Below are 16,349 nucleotides of genomic sequence, written 5' to 3' on the forward strand. Positions count from 1 at the left end.
TGTTTGATAGGGGTTCAATAAAACAAAATCGCAATAACATTCATTTTAATTATTATAAACTAAAAATTATTTCTATGTTACACTTTGTAATTTGTAATAAGGACTTTTTGTCTTTACAGATAGTCCTCAACCCAGTACAAGCAAAGGTGTAGCCACTAACGTGGGTTTGGAAACTCAGCAATCCAGTCCAGATTGTACACGGACCTTGATGTCTTCAGATGACGAAGCAACCTCCAATTTTCCCACGCATGATAATGGTACCAGCCAGATTTCACAAACGATAGAGGATGTGATAAGAAACTTTCGATTACACACCACCTCAAATTCGGAAGACGATGAAGATATTAAAGCTTCTGATAACCAACCATCCTGGAATCCAGTTACATGTATGAATTTAAAAAAAATTTCGTTTATGGAGAATGATCCTGGCGTAAAACCGGAATTTTATGACCAGTTTTTTGATAAAAATCCATATAATTTTTATAAACTTATGGTACCTGCTGAAGTTATAAATCATATAGTCGTTGAAACAAATCGTTATGCAGCACAATCTAAAAACAAAAATATTAAACGAAAGTCCAGAATACAGAAATGGGTGGACACCAATTCGGAAGAAATTGAAAGGTTCCTTGGTATAATTATGTATATTTCAGCTGCCAAGTATCCAAGCATATTGGCAGACATCTTTTTTGTACTTCAATAAAGTAAGATCTTTTACGAGCAGAGACAGATTCCAGCTGCTGCTAAAAATGCTTCATTTCAACGATAATGAAGGTGTTGTTCAAAATCGTCTTCATAAAATAGACCCACTTCTCAAAAAACTCATATCCAGTTTTCAAGCACCTATTATACCTGATCATGAGGTATGTATTGAGTCACGAGACTCTCGGCCCCTTTAGAGGACGTGTCTCTTTCCGACAGTACATAAAAAACAAGAAGCATAAATTCGGCATAAAGTTGTTCAAATTGTGTGTCTCCAAGGGATATACCTATAACCTCAGTGTATATTGAGGTGCTGAAAAAAAAGGGGATGCCTGTGTCTACTGCAGTTGTAATGTCTCTTATGAATAATTTACTTGATAAAGGACGAACTTCTATATACAGACAGTTACTACACCAGTGTCGGGTTAGCTCATTGTCTGACAAAGTTGTTGCAGCCAAAAGTGACACTGGTGTAGTAGTTCTGAAATGGAAAGATAAACGTGACATCTTGGTTCTGAGTACTAAACATACAGACAAACAAGTAACTGTTAGACAAAAAGGTGGCGAAGTTCAAAAACCTGAAATTATAGCCGACTATAATAAATGTAAGGCGTTTATTGACCTATCTGACCAGATGAAGTCATATGGAACATCATTGAGACGAGGAGTAAAGTGGTACAGAAAATTAGCTATAGAGTTACTAGCGGGAACTGCAGTCGTAAATCGACATTTTGCACCAAGAAGTTGCCAACGAAAAGATGTCAATAACAAAATTTAAAGAAATGGTTGTAGGAGAAATGCTTCGCATTCCACCTGTTGATGCGGATGCTCGAGGTCCCGATAATCAGGTGAAACATATTTTGGTAGAAAGTCAAGGTGCTGAACGAAAAAGAGGTTGATGTGTCTACTGTTACAAAAAAAAAATGTGAAGAGATTGGGAGTAAATTAGCGGCTAAACAAGCGACTCAAAGTAAATTTAGGTGTGAAGTTTGTGAGAAATTTTGTTGTTTTGAAATTCACACTTGCCTTAAGTGAATAAGCCACATTTTTTGTTTTAACTTGTTTTGTTTTATTACGTTTAATTTTATGTTTAGTTTAATTCATATTTAATAAATTTATGTGAATAAACCACATTTTTCTCTGTATTTATTTTTGTATGCATTTATTTCAAAATTCCTCTGCAGAACAAAGAGCAAAAATAAATTTCGTAGGCCAACCCGTTTTTGGGTACCCCAGGCCACCATATAAAAGCTCCCATGACAATACATGCAAACCGTGCATCCAGTGCGGATGCAGGCGGCCAGAAATACAAAAACCACTTTGTATCCATTGTGGATACATGTGATACTTAAGGCTTAACACTAGGCTTAACACTCAACGTGTTAAGCTTTGACCGGACTAGAGCATCATAGATTTACTTTAATGTTTCAAAGGTCATAAGTTATTGAACCATTGGCAATTACACTCTCGATTATTGAAATAAAAGAAAGCGTAGGGTCAAATATCACATCAAGATCACAGATTCTGTCTCGTCTATTAAGGATTCTATTATTTATTGAATACGAAAACTCTATTTTATTGATTTTTATGGGTAGGCCAGCGTTCAGCTTCTATCACAATAAACAGCCAATTTTGGGAGACGTTTCAGGTTTCAGACGTTTTTCTGGAGGTTTTCACAGGTAAACTTTAGAGTCATGAGCAAAGGCTAAGTAATCTACGGATAGATCCAGACCGATGTCACTCACAACAATATCAAAAAGGAGGGATCCCAAAAGTGACCCTTGCGGAAACAAGGCTGGTTGCCATATACTTGACGTACCTGGCTCCAAATATCGACATTAGTCTGAATTGTGGGACTGAAAAAAGTGCAATAGATTTTCTGAATTACAAAAAGTCAAACTGTGTTATGATCCATAAATTTGTTTCTGTGGATTGTGATTGTTATATTTGAGAAAAGGACGTGCGGACTAATAGAATTCAAAATGGCATTTTTAAAAACTTTGCTAGCAAAATTACAAATAATAGAGCTATAATGCGATAATTTTCTTAAAGATTGAGCACACTTTCTCCAAATTTGAGGATATACTTAAAGAGATAGACTTTTATTAGACTTTTCTATTGAAGTGGTTTTAACAGAATATAAAAACAATCACGAACAAAAAAAGTAGGTACTTAATCTGGCCCATCAGTCATTTTTGGCTTAAGTTTTTTCAGTGCATGTTGAATGTCTTTTTAAAATTTTTTAACATTGATATGTTATGTTGATAAATCCGTCTATATAGAAGGAAGTAGAAACAACATATAACACAAACGATTTAAAAAAAAAGCAAATGCATTAAGAATTTCTTTAATATAAAAAGCCCTTGCTTTCTGCTTGTACTTCTCGTTTCCTTTTTACTTCTTAAGCAAGAGGAAAATACTTTGGGATCTTCTTAAAGTTATTTTCTATTTGAGAAATATATTCTTCATAAGATGTGTCTATATCTTTTTTGAATCCTAACATTTTCAAGAAACCTGGATTTTTTCGTTCTTATGTTTTCTATCTTGAATAATAGGGGGCGTAAGGGTATATATTTTTTTTGATGGTGCTGACGTATTTTTTGAGATATACTATCAAAAAGCTCGTAAAATTTGGAATAGAACTTTTCATAGGTAGCACAGTATTTAAAGTTGTATATGTTAACTGAAAGTTGACTAAATTTAATTTTTCTTCCTGAAGAAGTACAATATTTAAGTTCTATAGAAAGGGTTGGGTGTTCTACTTCCAGCGATAATAAGTCAATCGCGTGTTCAGCTTTACAGTGCTTATTGTTTTTAATATCAAATCAAGAATACACTTATGTTCGTTTGTAATTAGATTGCTCTGGTTCAAGTTTATAAAATCTAAAATGGTGAGATTTTGCATTAGTGTCTAAATAGCTTGGGTAAAAAAGATATGTTATAGTCACCCATTATGCATAGATTTTGGCCAAACATTTGAAAATAAGAAGATAAGAGGTCAAAGACATTTCGAGATCCTCTAGTGATATTCAAAAATTAAATCTGTTAGTAAAATTTTACAATGCATGAAATACTTTTGGCTAAATTGTATTTCATGCATAAAAATTTTATTTAATTTAAAAGTCCATGATTTTCAGGTCTTTCTAGAGATTAATTGGAAGTGTCGCATCATTTTTTCTCGAGATATACCAATAACACCTCTACAAACTGTCTTTGAGTGGGTGTTGGATATACATGTGTGCATCTTTGTGCACAGCCCCAAGGGGATTTTAAATATCTCGATGAGTTTACAAGCGAGATTCTCAGGTAACCCTATAAAGGATAATATATTATGCCCTTACTAAAGAAAAAGTTTTTATGATGCCGAAGAGTTAATAATTATCCTCAGATATTGAAGATAAAACCTGTAAATAATTAACAAATGGGGTATTTGATAGAAATATTACAGTTTACTTTCAGCCATAGTCTACATTTAGTATTACCTCACACGAAAATATTAAATAAAACAAAATGAAAAAACACATAAATATGCCAATACGCCTTCCAATCTATCCAGCTTACTCTTCCCTTATATTTTCACTTAGATATTATTTACCTTCAGAAATAAGTCTTTCCCGGATTTCCCACGCAAAAATCGTCGGGTTTTCCCTCTTATACTGTTCAATCTTCGAGACTACGGCGGGAGTAGCTACTTTCGGTTTGCTACCACCGATTAATCCGGGTGGCCTTAGTGTACCTGAAAACAAAAAGAAACTTATTAATAATTTTAAAAAAATCCTATTTATAAGACAAGACATTCACATAGTAACAAAATTATTATAATGATGGCCGACATGCGATCCGTGGTATTCTCACGTGACAAAAAGACTGACTTGGGCGCCCACGGGCAACTCAATTATCCTAATACGACTATCCAATTTCCTTTTGTTGTTGGTTTCTTTTATGTTAATAAAATCGTGTGTTTACGTCTTCACATGTCGGTTGTGGTAGATATTTCTATGAATAAGTTATATTTGGAAAAAATACAGTGAGTGCCCTCCTGGTTTCTGGTTATTTTGCTTAAAAGTAGTCAGTAACTAACTTTTAAAATTTATTCTACTCTTATTGTGTGACGAGAAATAACGATATTTCTTATTAAGTTGTTACTGTAATGTTGTTCCGTTTTTAAATAGATTTCATCACATTTTTTAAACACATCCCATCTTTCTATTTTTGAAGCTTAATTTTAGCTGCATAACCTCAATTTTAACCTTTGAAGCACTTGACTAATAAAACTTCTTAAGCAATTTAGACTTTATTCTTTCATTCTGGTTCTAAGAGAAGAAATCTGATGACTTCTTAAGTGTTTCACATCCTGAGCCTCATCAAGGGGCACTAACGTGCTTGGCTTGTTCATCCTAACGATTCAACGGTGGCCATGACGTAATGGTATGCTTATCCTAAATTCTGCCTTATTTTTTTAATCTTAATAACATACATGTTGGTTTAACAGTAACAAGTTAGAATTCCTTCAGAACAACTGCAATTTACCTTATAAGCCTGATTATAAAGTGGATTTCTTAGGTCACAAATATCTTCGATACATTCGTTTGTTGATCATGGAAGATGCACAAGACTGGGTCTGGTAAGGACTATGGTTCCAATGGTTGAACTTCTTGGTCTATTCGCTTCCTAATTTCCTTTGCTACGGTGATCCCTTCATTTAGCTGATTTTTCAAGTCTCAGTACATTCAGTTTGAAGAAAGGTTGCCATGGTACCAAAGTTCTGAGTTGTAAAACTTCATTCTCTCTTTCTTTTTTTTTCCATCTTAGAAATTATTCATGACAAATTTAGTAAACGTCCAGGCTTATTTCAGCATACACTCACACTTATGTCAAGGACTGTTTTTGGAAGGCCGTAAATAGAATTGCCTTAGTGTTTTTTAAAAAGTAATTTGTGCATTTGTAGGTTGATCTTGGCTGGGTCTGCTATTAAGGACTCTGGTCCTAATGGCTGAAGGCTGCTAGGGAGCCTTCCTGTCTAAATATCGGCACCCTTATGTACTTTCCTGTGGATGTTCCTCTGCCTCTTGAAACAAAACGTATGCGAGAAATTTATTTCCTAACCTGGAGTAGAAGTTCAATTATTTAATAAAACTGACTTCTCTGATCATCATCTGAAAGCTCACAGTCCTATGCTTTGGATTACCGAGCTAAAGATTACATAATGCTGATTTTTCTTTTTTTTCTTTCGGTCTTTTTTCACTTTAATTCACCTATCACGTTCCTAGATGTTGCAACTAAAGAATGTGTGATTTAAAAAAAAACAATATTATAGTAATATTGATGAAAATATCACGATTCGGTTTTGCACTTAAGAATAATAATAACGAAAGAGTAAGACTTATCAATTCACATCAAACTCCTAGAAATCAACTAGAACAAATGCTGCAAATAGTTTAGAAGTTTTTATTTTCTTGACCATTATCGTATTGTAAATATAGTAAAAAGATAAATGCAAGTAGGTGACTTTCAGTTGTATAATCGGCCAGATCATCAAAATAATGGAAGCAGAAGACAAGCGACCATAAAAACCGTCACTTCACAGTAAGAGAAACTATAAAGATGGGTGGACAAGCTACTCCATATCAATGAAATAAATCAGAAAAATGTAGACAGAAATGCATCAAACTACTAATTGATGCCTGGAAAGAAGTTTCAGAGATAGAAAGGGACTTTTATTTTCTATTTAAGATCAAGTTATTCCAACAAGAAATTCCCAAAAGACCATCGTTAAGGATCCCTCAGTTCAGACTGATAAATCCAGATATAAATGCCAAACATTTAAACATACAAAATAAAAAGAGCCGCATGACTCTGCTATCAAAATTCTTTTATCAGGAGCTAGCGCAGAAGCTTAAACTTCTATCAGCTCAAAAGTTGACAAATCTCATTTGAGTCTAAACATTTCAATAACAGGAGAAGCAACCAAGAAGCGTCCTGGAAAACATAAAAGAAAATACGTATATGCCCATAAAACAGTATTGCTAAAAACAGCATTAAAAGAATCACGAATAAGAATATTATTGCAAGCTTTTACTAAGTTAAAGCTAAGTTTCCTTTGACTAGGTGTCTTGAAATAAAAGATTTGGGTGTTACTTTTGACCAAAATTTCAACTTTAAAAATCATATCCATAATACAGTTACAGCAGCATCCAGATCTCTGGGTTTTATAATTAGAAATTGTCTTAATTTTGATGAATAATTTTGATGAACCACCCGATTGCACTAGTTCCAGTAATATTGAAGATTATGGAGAAAGCAGTCAACCAACAACTGTTAAGATATCTAGAATCATCTGGACTAATCAGCGATCATCAATACGGCTTCCGAAAGCTTAGATCCACCGGCGATCTTCTGGCCTACGTCACACACTTGTGGACGGAGGCCATGAAGAAGCACGGCGAGTCCCGCTCAGTAGCTCTTGCCATTTCCAAGGCATTTGACGGAGTGTGGCATGAGGGACTACTAACCAAGCTCTCCTCAATCGGCATACAAAACTTATTATTGAATTGGATCAAAAGTTTTCTTGAATAACGAACAATCCAAGTAGCCGTCGATGGATACCTCTCCGACAAATTAAACATTAACGCTGGAGTCCCTCAAGGATGCATTCTATCCCCCACCCTTTTCTTGGTATATATGAACGATTTGCTAGGAACCACTGTCAATCCAATCTACAGCTTTGCGACGATAGCACACTTATTTCCACATTTAAGTTTGCCAAACCAACGACAACCGCAAGTTCTCAGAATCTTAGGCAGCAACAAGTAGCTTCAACCACCAACGATATTAGAGCAATCTTGGAGTGGGGCGATAACAAATTGGTCAATTTTAACGCTAAAAAAACGCAGGCTGCAGTATTTACGATGAAGACTAACCTTGGTGGCCCGGAGCTGGTTATGGCAGGGAAAACATTGCCAATGAAATCATCTTTACATCTTCTAGGAATCGAGGTCACCAACAGTGTGTCCTGGCATGACCACGTTGCCGAGGTTGCCAGGGCGGCTTCCAAAAAACTCGGAGTGCTTTTCAAAACAAAACAACTGTATACACCAGAACAGATGCTGACTCTTTATAAGGCTCAAATACGCCCTTCCCTCGAGTATTGCTCGCATGTCTGGAGCTCTGCACCCAAGCATAGTTTAACGATTCTATACAGAAGAGAGCCATTCGTCTTATCGACAAATCAGAACTGACAAAGAGTCTGGATAGTCTGGAGCGCAGGAGAAAGATGGCTGATCTCTGTTTATTCTACCGTTATTATCACGGTAAGTGCTGCTCTGAGCTGGCAGGCCTTATTCCACCCAGGGCTGTTCCGGCAAGAGGACGCGTCTAGCAGTTGCGGCTCATCAATATCGAGTCCACTTGCCTACCCCAAGGACGTCGCTGTATCGGGACTCATTCATCTGGAGAACATCTTCTTTGTGGAACGGGCTTCCACCTCACATATTTCATATTTCCCGATGCATACAACCTACAGCGATTCAAGATAAATGCCCAAAAATATCTTCGCGCAAGCACCACTCCAAGAGTGACATAGGACTTTTCTCTTGTGCTTGTGTTTACCATAAAAAAAAAAAAGAAGTTGAAGGGTTGAAGGGTGGTGCAGTTCTTATATTGCTCATTTGTTCGCTCCAAGCTTGAGTATGCTTCAATTATGTGGCATCCAGTATATCAGATGGAGACTGATAAAATTGATTCAATTCAGCGTAGATTTTTAAAATATTTAATGTACAAGGCCGATGGTGTTTATCCAGCAAGAGGAACATGTCAAGATATAATGCTTGCACATTTTAACATGAAAGGCGACTTAGGCGACCACCGTCATAAACCCAGTCATAAACCCAGCCACTAATTAATGAGCTATTATGACATTATCATTATTTTTTTTATGAAATGAATTTATTTCTATATTTAATGTTAATACGCCGACATAGAGGAAAATCTACATAAGAACTATACTATATTAAAGCAATAAAATGAAAGAGTCTACTCGTAAATATTTTAGCTTGGATATCATTAACAATGCTGTTGATAAAAGCAACGAAAAACGAGAGCTGATGGATAGCATATTTGATGCAGCAAGGATTCTTGATAAGATGTTCCGTAAGGTATGAATCTAAGAACATACAGAGCATCAGTTACTCTACAAGAATCAAAGATAAAAATATACTGGTTCCGCTGTGCCAAATGCTTTATATAAATCTACACCCCATCAGCTTGTAATTTCAATAACTCAAAAGTAAATTGTGTAACTGATTGTGTTCTTTTTTCCTAAATCCGTACTGCCTTTAATGTGAAGTCAATTTGGTATTGAAAAGTATGCAAAAAGATAAATTCACAATTAACACAAATTGTGAGTTTTTCTGCTAATTATCAGTTTTACGTCATAATTTGTATGCATCGTATAATGTAACTGCACGGTGCAACAACTGAAAAGATGAAAATATCATGTTAAATTCATAATAATTAACTCTCAAAACCCCAAATTATCAGTAAATTCAGAAAAAAAGGAAAACACCGAAGCGAAATCCTCCGATTAAAATGGCGATAAGGCACGAGCATGAAAACACTGGGAGCGCCCAACTGAAAGAACAAACACAGGAAATAGCGTAGCAAATCGCTGGTAACGCCTAAACCGCTTATTATTTGTAATATTTCATAATTTATATTCTCTAGATCTCGCGATATCTAGTGGCCGGATCGCTGCTGCGTTTTGCATTTTTTACTAGTGTCGATTTTTTGTTACTTTTTTATTTAGTGCCGGGTATAAATTTACGGAGTTTAATTTTAGAATTCACCAGCCCTTTGTATAACATAAAATAGTGAAGAAAACTAAGAAATGGCTGACTTGTTGATTAGTCATCAATATTTAAAGTCAATTTAAATGTGTCTCGCAATGATAAGTTTTCTCGTATACTTGTTTTCCCCATAAAAATTACACCGATCAACAGCATATTAGACATTTAACATCTACATCGTTGGTCGTAAAATTCTCACTGGAATTATTGACCACATGGTGGCCAATATTATCCCATCCGCCGCTCCAACCGCAACTCAATAATCAAGGGTCAACTGTTCCCCATACAATAAAAAATTGAAAAGAAATAAAAAAGCCGGTTTTGTTGGATCAATAACTGAAACGTGTAAAGCATGATGGGGTGCACCGTCATGTAAAACGCAATGGTTAAACAATGGGCATCATGGGCGAGGGGGTGCAATTACAGAGAAGAGGAGAAAAACATGAAAGCGTCATGCGATCGTATAACAAAATGGCCGCCGATGTCGATGTGCCTGCCCCGCTAATCACTGAAATTATCGGATCACGCAGCCAAAGAATTTATTCATATACGAGTTTAAAGTTCTTTTTTTTTGAGCGAAATAAATTATAGGAAGATGCATTTCAAGTCAAATTAATTTTTTTATTCATAGGAGTTCTTAAAATCTGAGAGTGTTCATAAAGTTATTTGAGGTCAGGTATCTATCAACGTTTCTAAGATAAAACTGCAATTCTTTTTTAATTACTCATAAAAATCAATAAGAAAATATCGAAAACATATCAAATAATAATAACAATAATAATAATATTAGTAAAGGTCAAAATTGACCAAAGTGCAATGCTGCCCACTATTCATATTTTATTATGATATTTTCTATATAGGTTTGTATAATATCTCCATTTAGATCCTTTGATTGACTATATAAAACTCAAACATTACACATTTATTTAAATTGGTGCAAAGTGCGAGAGTCCCGCATAAGCATTTTATAGTTTTTTATTGGTGCGTGCTTAAAAGTCGAAAAATAAACCCAGGTCCCTTGTAAGAAATAAGTTCTTCTTGCTGCATAATCCTAATGCAATACTACTTGTAGCAAGAAAGAATGTGGTCATACGCATAAGGATTGAGGGATCAAATAAGAACATGGTTTGGAAGAAAGAGTAGTAAGAAGATCAGCTCTTTTAGATGAATAATAATTATTTAAATTAAATAGAATTTATAATTAAATGAAGTTCTTATTAATGAAAATTGTGGGTGGGCTTGGCTAAAATCTTAGAACATTGAAAGGCTAAAATTATCATTGCCGTGGAACTATGACCAGTTTGTTTGCTTGCAGCTTTATAATATCATAAAAATTAGTCACTTATTTTGACAGGTACAAAACAATGCTACTGTTCCTCTTTAATAAAATATGAAGCATTTTCTTTAATAAAATAGAATAAAATACTCTATAAAGAACTCAATATTCAAAATTAAATGAATGCAGATAACGTACCTATATTAGAGAAAAAGGCAACAACATCGCAACGCCGCTCGATCGCATTGTTGATTCCACCGACACAAGAAACCTTTACCAGTGACGTCGTCAAAAAATATTAACATAATAACTCTTTATTAATAATATATTATGCTTTAAATTATAAACAATATTACCGTTTATGAACTTTTTATGCGTTTTTTTAACGTAGTTCATTAGAGTAAAGGTACCTATCTACTAAAAACATTTTTATGGAAATTAAATATTTTATAATTATTATAGATTTCTTAATAAGTTTTTATTATTCTACGTTTATGATGACGGCTTGCCCTTGATATAATATTATGACAGTATCGGTATTTACTTGCGAAAAGAACGGCTTGAATTAACTTTTTTCCATGGTGCGGTACAAACGCACAAGTTTTTACCAATGTAAGAATTTACAAAAACACCGAAATGCGTCCTTTTTCTTTTTTAACCAAAAACTAAAGAAAAAACAAAGAACTTTACAAATACCGAATGTAAACACAAAGACGGTTTAACAAGATGATATTTTGCAGGATGACATCAGCTTTTCGGAATAAGAATGTTTATAATTTTTTTTTTTTGCTTTGAAGATGTTATTTTTGCCCCCAGAATAAGGTATATCTAGTTCTACTTTTTATTTTTCTTCCAAATTCTAACTCTTTAAAAAATGTGTGTAAACTTGACAACAGAGAATCGATGAATATGTTTGTAAACAAAATATCCCCTTTGCTCCTGTGCACTTGTTGAAATCAAACAAAGTTTTTGGTTAATAATTCTAGTCTTTCAATGTTCTTAGGCTAAAATAATGACCTAAATTCTAATGGTTCATTTTATTAAAGATAGGAGGGAACAAAAAATTTATGTTTAAGATCGGTTTTTCATCCAATAGCGGCTCGTGATCTAAGAATAGGAAAGTTCCATATTAAATTATCAAATAAAACAATGCTATCTTTAAATACATAGACATACATAAGAAATAATAATGATAAGATGTAAATCTTTGATACTAATATTAAACCGACAGACACACAGAGGCACAGAAGTTTTCTTTGTACATTAACATGAAGATAAATTATTTTTAAAAAGTGGATTTTTTGGAATTTTCAAATTTTTCAAAACGTCAAAAACTAGAGATTTTTTACAAATTTATAAATTTTGCTTGACAAGAGACGAATCATAAAAAAAAGAAATCCCTTGAAAATATCTAGTTTTTTTTATATGTTCAGTAAAAAACACGAAATGGTAAATTTACAGAAAAATCTGTTTAAAAGAATTTTGTACAAATTTTCAACTTTGATTTTAGTTTCCACATCAAAAAGAATTAATAAACCGTAAATTTCTTGAAAATTAACAAATTTTTGTTGTGTAAAAATAAAATGATAAAGATATATACAAATAAAATAAGCAACTTATCTAAAACAATTTTGTCACCAGCCGCTGAAATCTGGTATCAGTTATTTATCACTTGTTAAGTTACGAGTAAGACAGTTCTTTGGACTAAACCAAGTTAAGCATTGCACCAATTGAATTGCACCGATCTAACAAAATAAAATCTGTAAAATTTTTTGCTTGATAGCTATATTATACATCTCTAAAGACCTTTAGTCTATAACTGGGTAAGAAACCATGTCTAAGTTTAAAAATTAACAGATACACAACGTGACTCTTTGTTTAATAAACAAAAACACTTTATACATTTAATAGGCATATACTAAGTATACCTTAATATTTGTCTTATAGCTCTCTTCTGAATCTTTGACAAAATTGCAATGCGAAAGAGCGATAACATTGTAAAGTCTAAATTTTGATGAAGAGATTTTCACCTATTCGAGTTATAGGGGCTATTTTTTTTTTTGAGGAAAGTTTTGTTGAAGCAGTTTATTTTGGAAATGAAGTGATGATCAAAATGAATTATTTAATAAGGAAGATTAGGAGTTATTTATTTATTAAGGAGTTTTTTAGAAGGAATTTTTTTTTCGCATGAGTTAGACAATTTAAATTACAATCTAATATTATGCCTAAAAATATAAATCGCTCATCATAATCATAAGTAAAATTTTGCCTATTTATACAACAATGTGCCTATTTTGATTTGCTAGTTGACTTATTTTTGACTTTGAACTAAATATACTAAATTTGGACGTCTCTCCATTCAAATATATTTTGTTAATGCGGAGCCAATTAAATAGACTATTTATTTATTTATTTCTTTGTTTATCAAAAACAAATAGGATGTTAACAGGCCGAAACCCAAAGGAACATCCACAAATTACAAAGTGTTTCAGATGTACTTAACTAATACAAAGTTAAAAAATAATTCAAGAGCAGAAATACATTAAAGTGCTAAGTTTCTAATTTTGTGTTTTTGTTAATTAGAACAAGGATCTCTAATTCTCTTTTTAAACATAGAAAGAGAGCGGCAAAATAAATCTACAGAAAAAAATTTGGAATTATATTAGGAAAGCATTCGACTTAACGGCGAGTTTCTTGCTACATTGGTTCTATACAGACTGAAAACAAATAAGAATTTCGAAAATTTCACTGAGGTATATGGAAAGATATTTGGGATATTAGATAACTCGAGTAAATCTGATAGTTAATTATTTTATAGAGAAAGAACATGTCTGTGTGAGAGCGCCGTGTTTCAAGAATATAATTGAATATAATTGATATTTAACTCAGCATGTAGGTTAAATATACCAGTATTTTTATAGTCCAAAAATCTTAAAAATTTATTTTGTATTGTTTCCAATCTGTTAGCATGCACCGCATATTGCGGAGCCCAGACGACGGAGGCAAAACCCAAACGACTATAAATATAGGCAAAATATAATGCTTTTAGAGAGCTATTAGAGGTTAATAGCTTACTATTTCTTACAATTAATCCCAGCATTCGATTACACTTGATGCTTAAGTAATTAATATGTTTTGCGAAAGTTAGCTTTTGATCATATATGACACCCAGATCCCTCACTTTATCAGTCCTCTTAAGTAGAATTCCTTTAAAATTATAGTCGAATTGAAATAGGTTAGTATTACGTGTAAAACTAATGAATGCGCATTTATCATAATTAAGGTAAAGTTTATTTCTCTGACAATACTCATAAAATCTGTCCAAATCATTTTGTAAGAGAAAGCAGTCACCGAGATTATTAATGGAAGCAAAAATCTTAAAATCGTCTGCATAAAGTAATATTTTGGAGAAGGTAAGACATTTTATAACATCATTTAAATAGATTATAAATAGTAAGGGCTCCAAGTGGGAACCTTGAGGTACGCCTGAGGTAACTGGATACGTGGAGGACTGGTGGCCATGTACAGTGATATACAGGGATCGATTAAAAATGTACGACGCTAACCACCGCAGGAGATCTCCATGAACTCCCACTCCAGCAAGTTTCTGTAATAAAGTGTTATGATCAATTTTGTCAAATGCTTTGCTGAACTCGGTGTACACAGAGTCTACCTGCGTCTGACAATCCATTGAACAGAGTATATATTCCGAGTAAACAAATAAGTTGGAATCAATTGATCGTTTGGGAAAAAAACCGTGCTGCTCATTGATAATTATAGGTTTTAGAAAATGTATATATACTATTCAAATCATTTAAATCTCTTTACATTTGGTTTCCTTGCCTATGATATAGAGCTTGCAAGATCTTCACTCTTAACATATGATTAATATAAATAAAAACAACAGCGGAACTAAAAACGTTTCTTGTGGTATGACAATCAACGGATTCGCAACAGTGGTTCTCCCTAAACCCTGATTGGTAAGGAATAATTATTTTATCTATTTCAAAAAAGTCAAGCAACTGCTCTTTGACAACAAATTAATAAAAAAATTATATTAAATTCTTGAAAATGTATAGATTTTTGTATTACGCCGAGAAGAATATTTAAAAAGCTGATATTTTTTGCAACATTTTCAAATTTTACTTCATTTCACAGTGAATTTAAAAAAAAAATTTTTTTTTGAAAAATTCTGAATTTTGTTCCACGTCAAATTTAATTATTAGTGTTCAAGTAGTCCAACTTGCAGTTGGGTAGTTGGTAAGTCTTCAACTACCTAAATGTGTCTAAAGTAGTTATATTTTTAACAATAGTTTTTGCAAATTGACTATTTATCCTGCGTGGAATATTTTTTTTCCAACCAACATCTACAAACAAACTCGGCAGGATGGCAATTGATCGCATTAATTTTATTTAATTTTAGTAATTTTTGTCGCCTTAATACATATTTTTTCAGTTTTAATTACTGTAGCAACTCCAGTTATAAGTTTCAAATGTTTTATATACCCCATCATAAATATCTTGTTAAATTATTACTAATGTTTATTTTACTCATAATTATATACAAGGTGTTCATTTGAAAACTTCCCACCACATCCATTTATCTGGAAACTCGTCGTCTGAAATATATTTCCAGCAAGACGGCGCTCCTCCTCACTATGTTCTTCCCATTCGGCAATGGCTAGACGACGAGTTTCGAGATAAATAGATAAGGCGAAAGGGAAGATATGTAAGATAGATAAGAAGTTATAGAATGGCCTGCTAGATCTCCTGATATAACGCCGTTAGACTTTTTTCTATGGGGTCATTTGAAATCTATTGTGTTTACTCCCCAACATGAAAGTTTAGATGAACTTCGTCAACGCATCATCGACAGCTGCCATGATATCCCACAGCATGTTTTTGAAAATGTGACAACAACATGAACACTTATTGAAATAAAAACTAATATTTTCATGTTTTTGTTTTCTATCTAAACAAATTAAGATAAACAAGGATTTTTCTAATTTTCTCGAAAACGACCGATTTAAAAAAATCAAACGTCAAAATAAAAGACTTTGAAAGACCTTCTAAACAAGCTATTACTCGATACCCCTTGCCATTTAAAATTTTTAAGGGGATGACCCTGGGGGCAGAGGGTTAAAGGGGGTGAAGTAATTTTAGGTTAGAAAGTTGTTCTTCTTGACAAACCTTTTGACGTATTTAGGCGTTTTTTTTTTTTTAAACATTGGTTTTCGATAAAACCGTGGTGGGAAGTTTTTAAATAAACACCCTGTATATATAATTATATATACGTATAACTTGTAGGATAATTATTCAACGGATTATAAATTTTGGTACTAAAATATGAGGCTTATTAAAAAAATTGGAAATATTTATTAAATTTTTAAATTTTGCATCACGTGGACGGGAATTATTAGAACTTAGATTTTTTTCCAAATTTCTCATTTTTGTTAGATGTCAAAATAAAATATTAAAAAAACTGGTATATTTTTACGAATTTTAAAATATTGAATCATTTAAAAACC

General features: G+C 33.1%; 1 protein-coding gene across 2 annotated transcripts in view; it reads right to left on the minus strand.

The window, feature by feature from the left end:
* The window catches only part of LOC126738678 (paired box protein Pax-6-like), a 77,897-nt gene that overhangs the window by 12,233 nt on the left and 49,315 nt on the right, over positions 1-16,349 (minus strand). For both annotated transcript variants that reach the window (XM_050444112.1, XM_050444113.1), the window contains exon 4: positions 4,298-4,438. In XM_050444112.1, the coding sequence (XP_050300069.1) occupies positions 4,298-4,438 (141 nt within the window). The remainder of the gene's footprint in view (positions 1-4,297; positions 4,439-16,349) is intronic.

Source organism: Anthonomus grandis, chromosome 7 (genome assembly GCF_022605725.1).
Source record: "Anthonomus grandis grandis chromosome 7, icAntGran1.3, whole genome shotgun sequence".
Taxonomy (NCBI): Eukaryota; Metazoa; Arthropoda; class Insecta; order Coleoptera; family Curculionidae; genus Anthonomus; species Anthonomus grandis.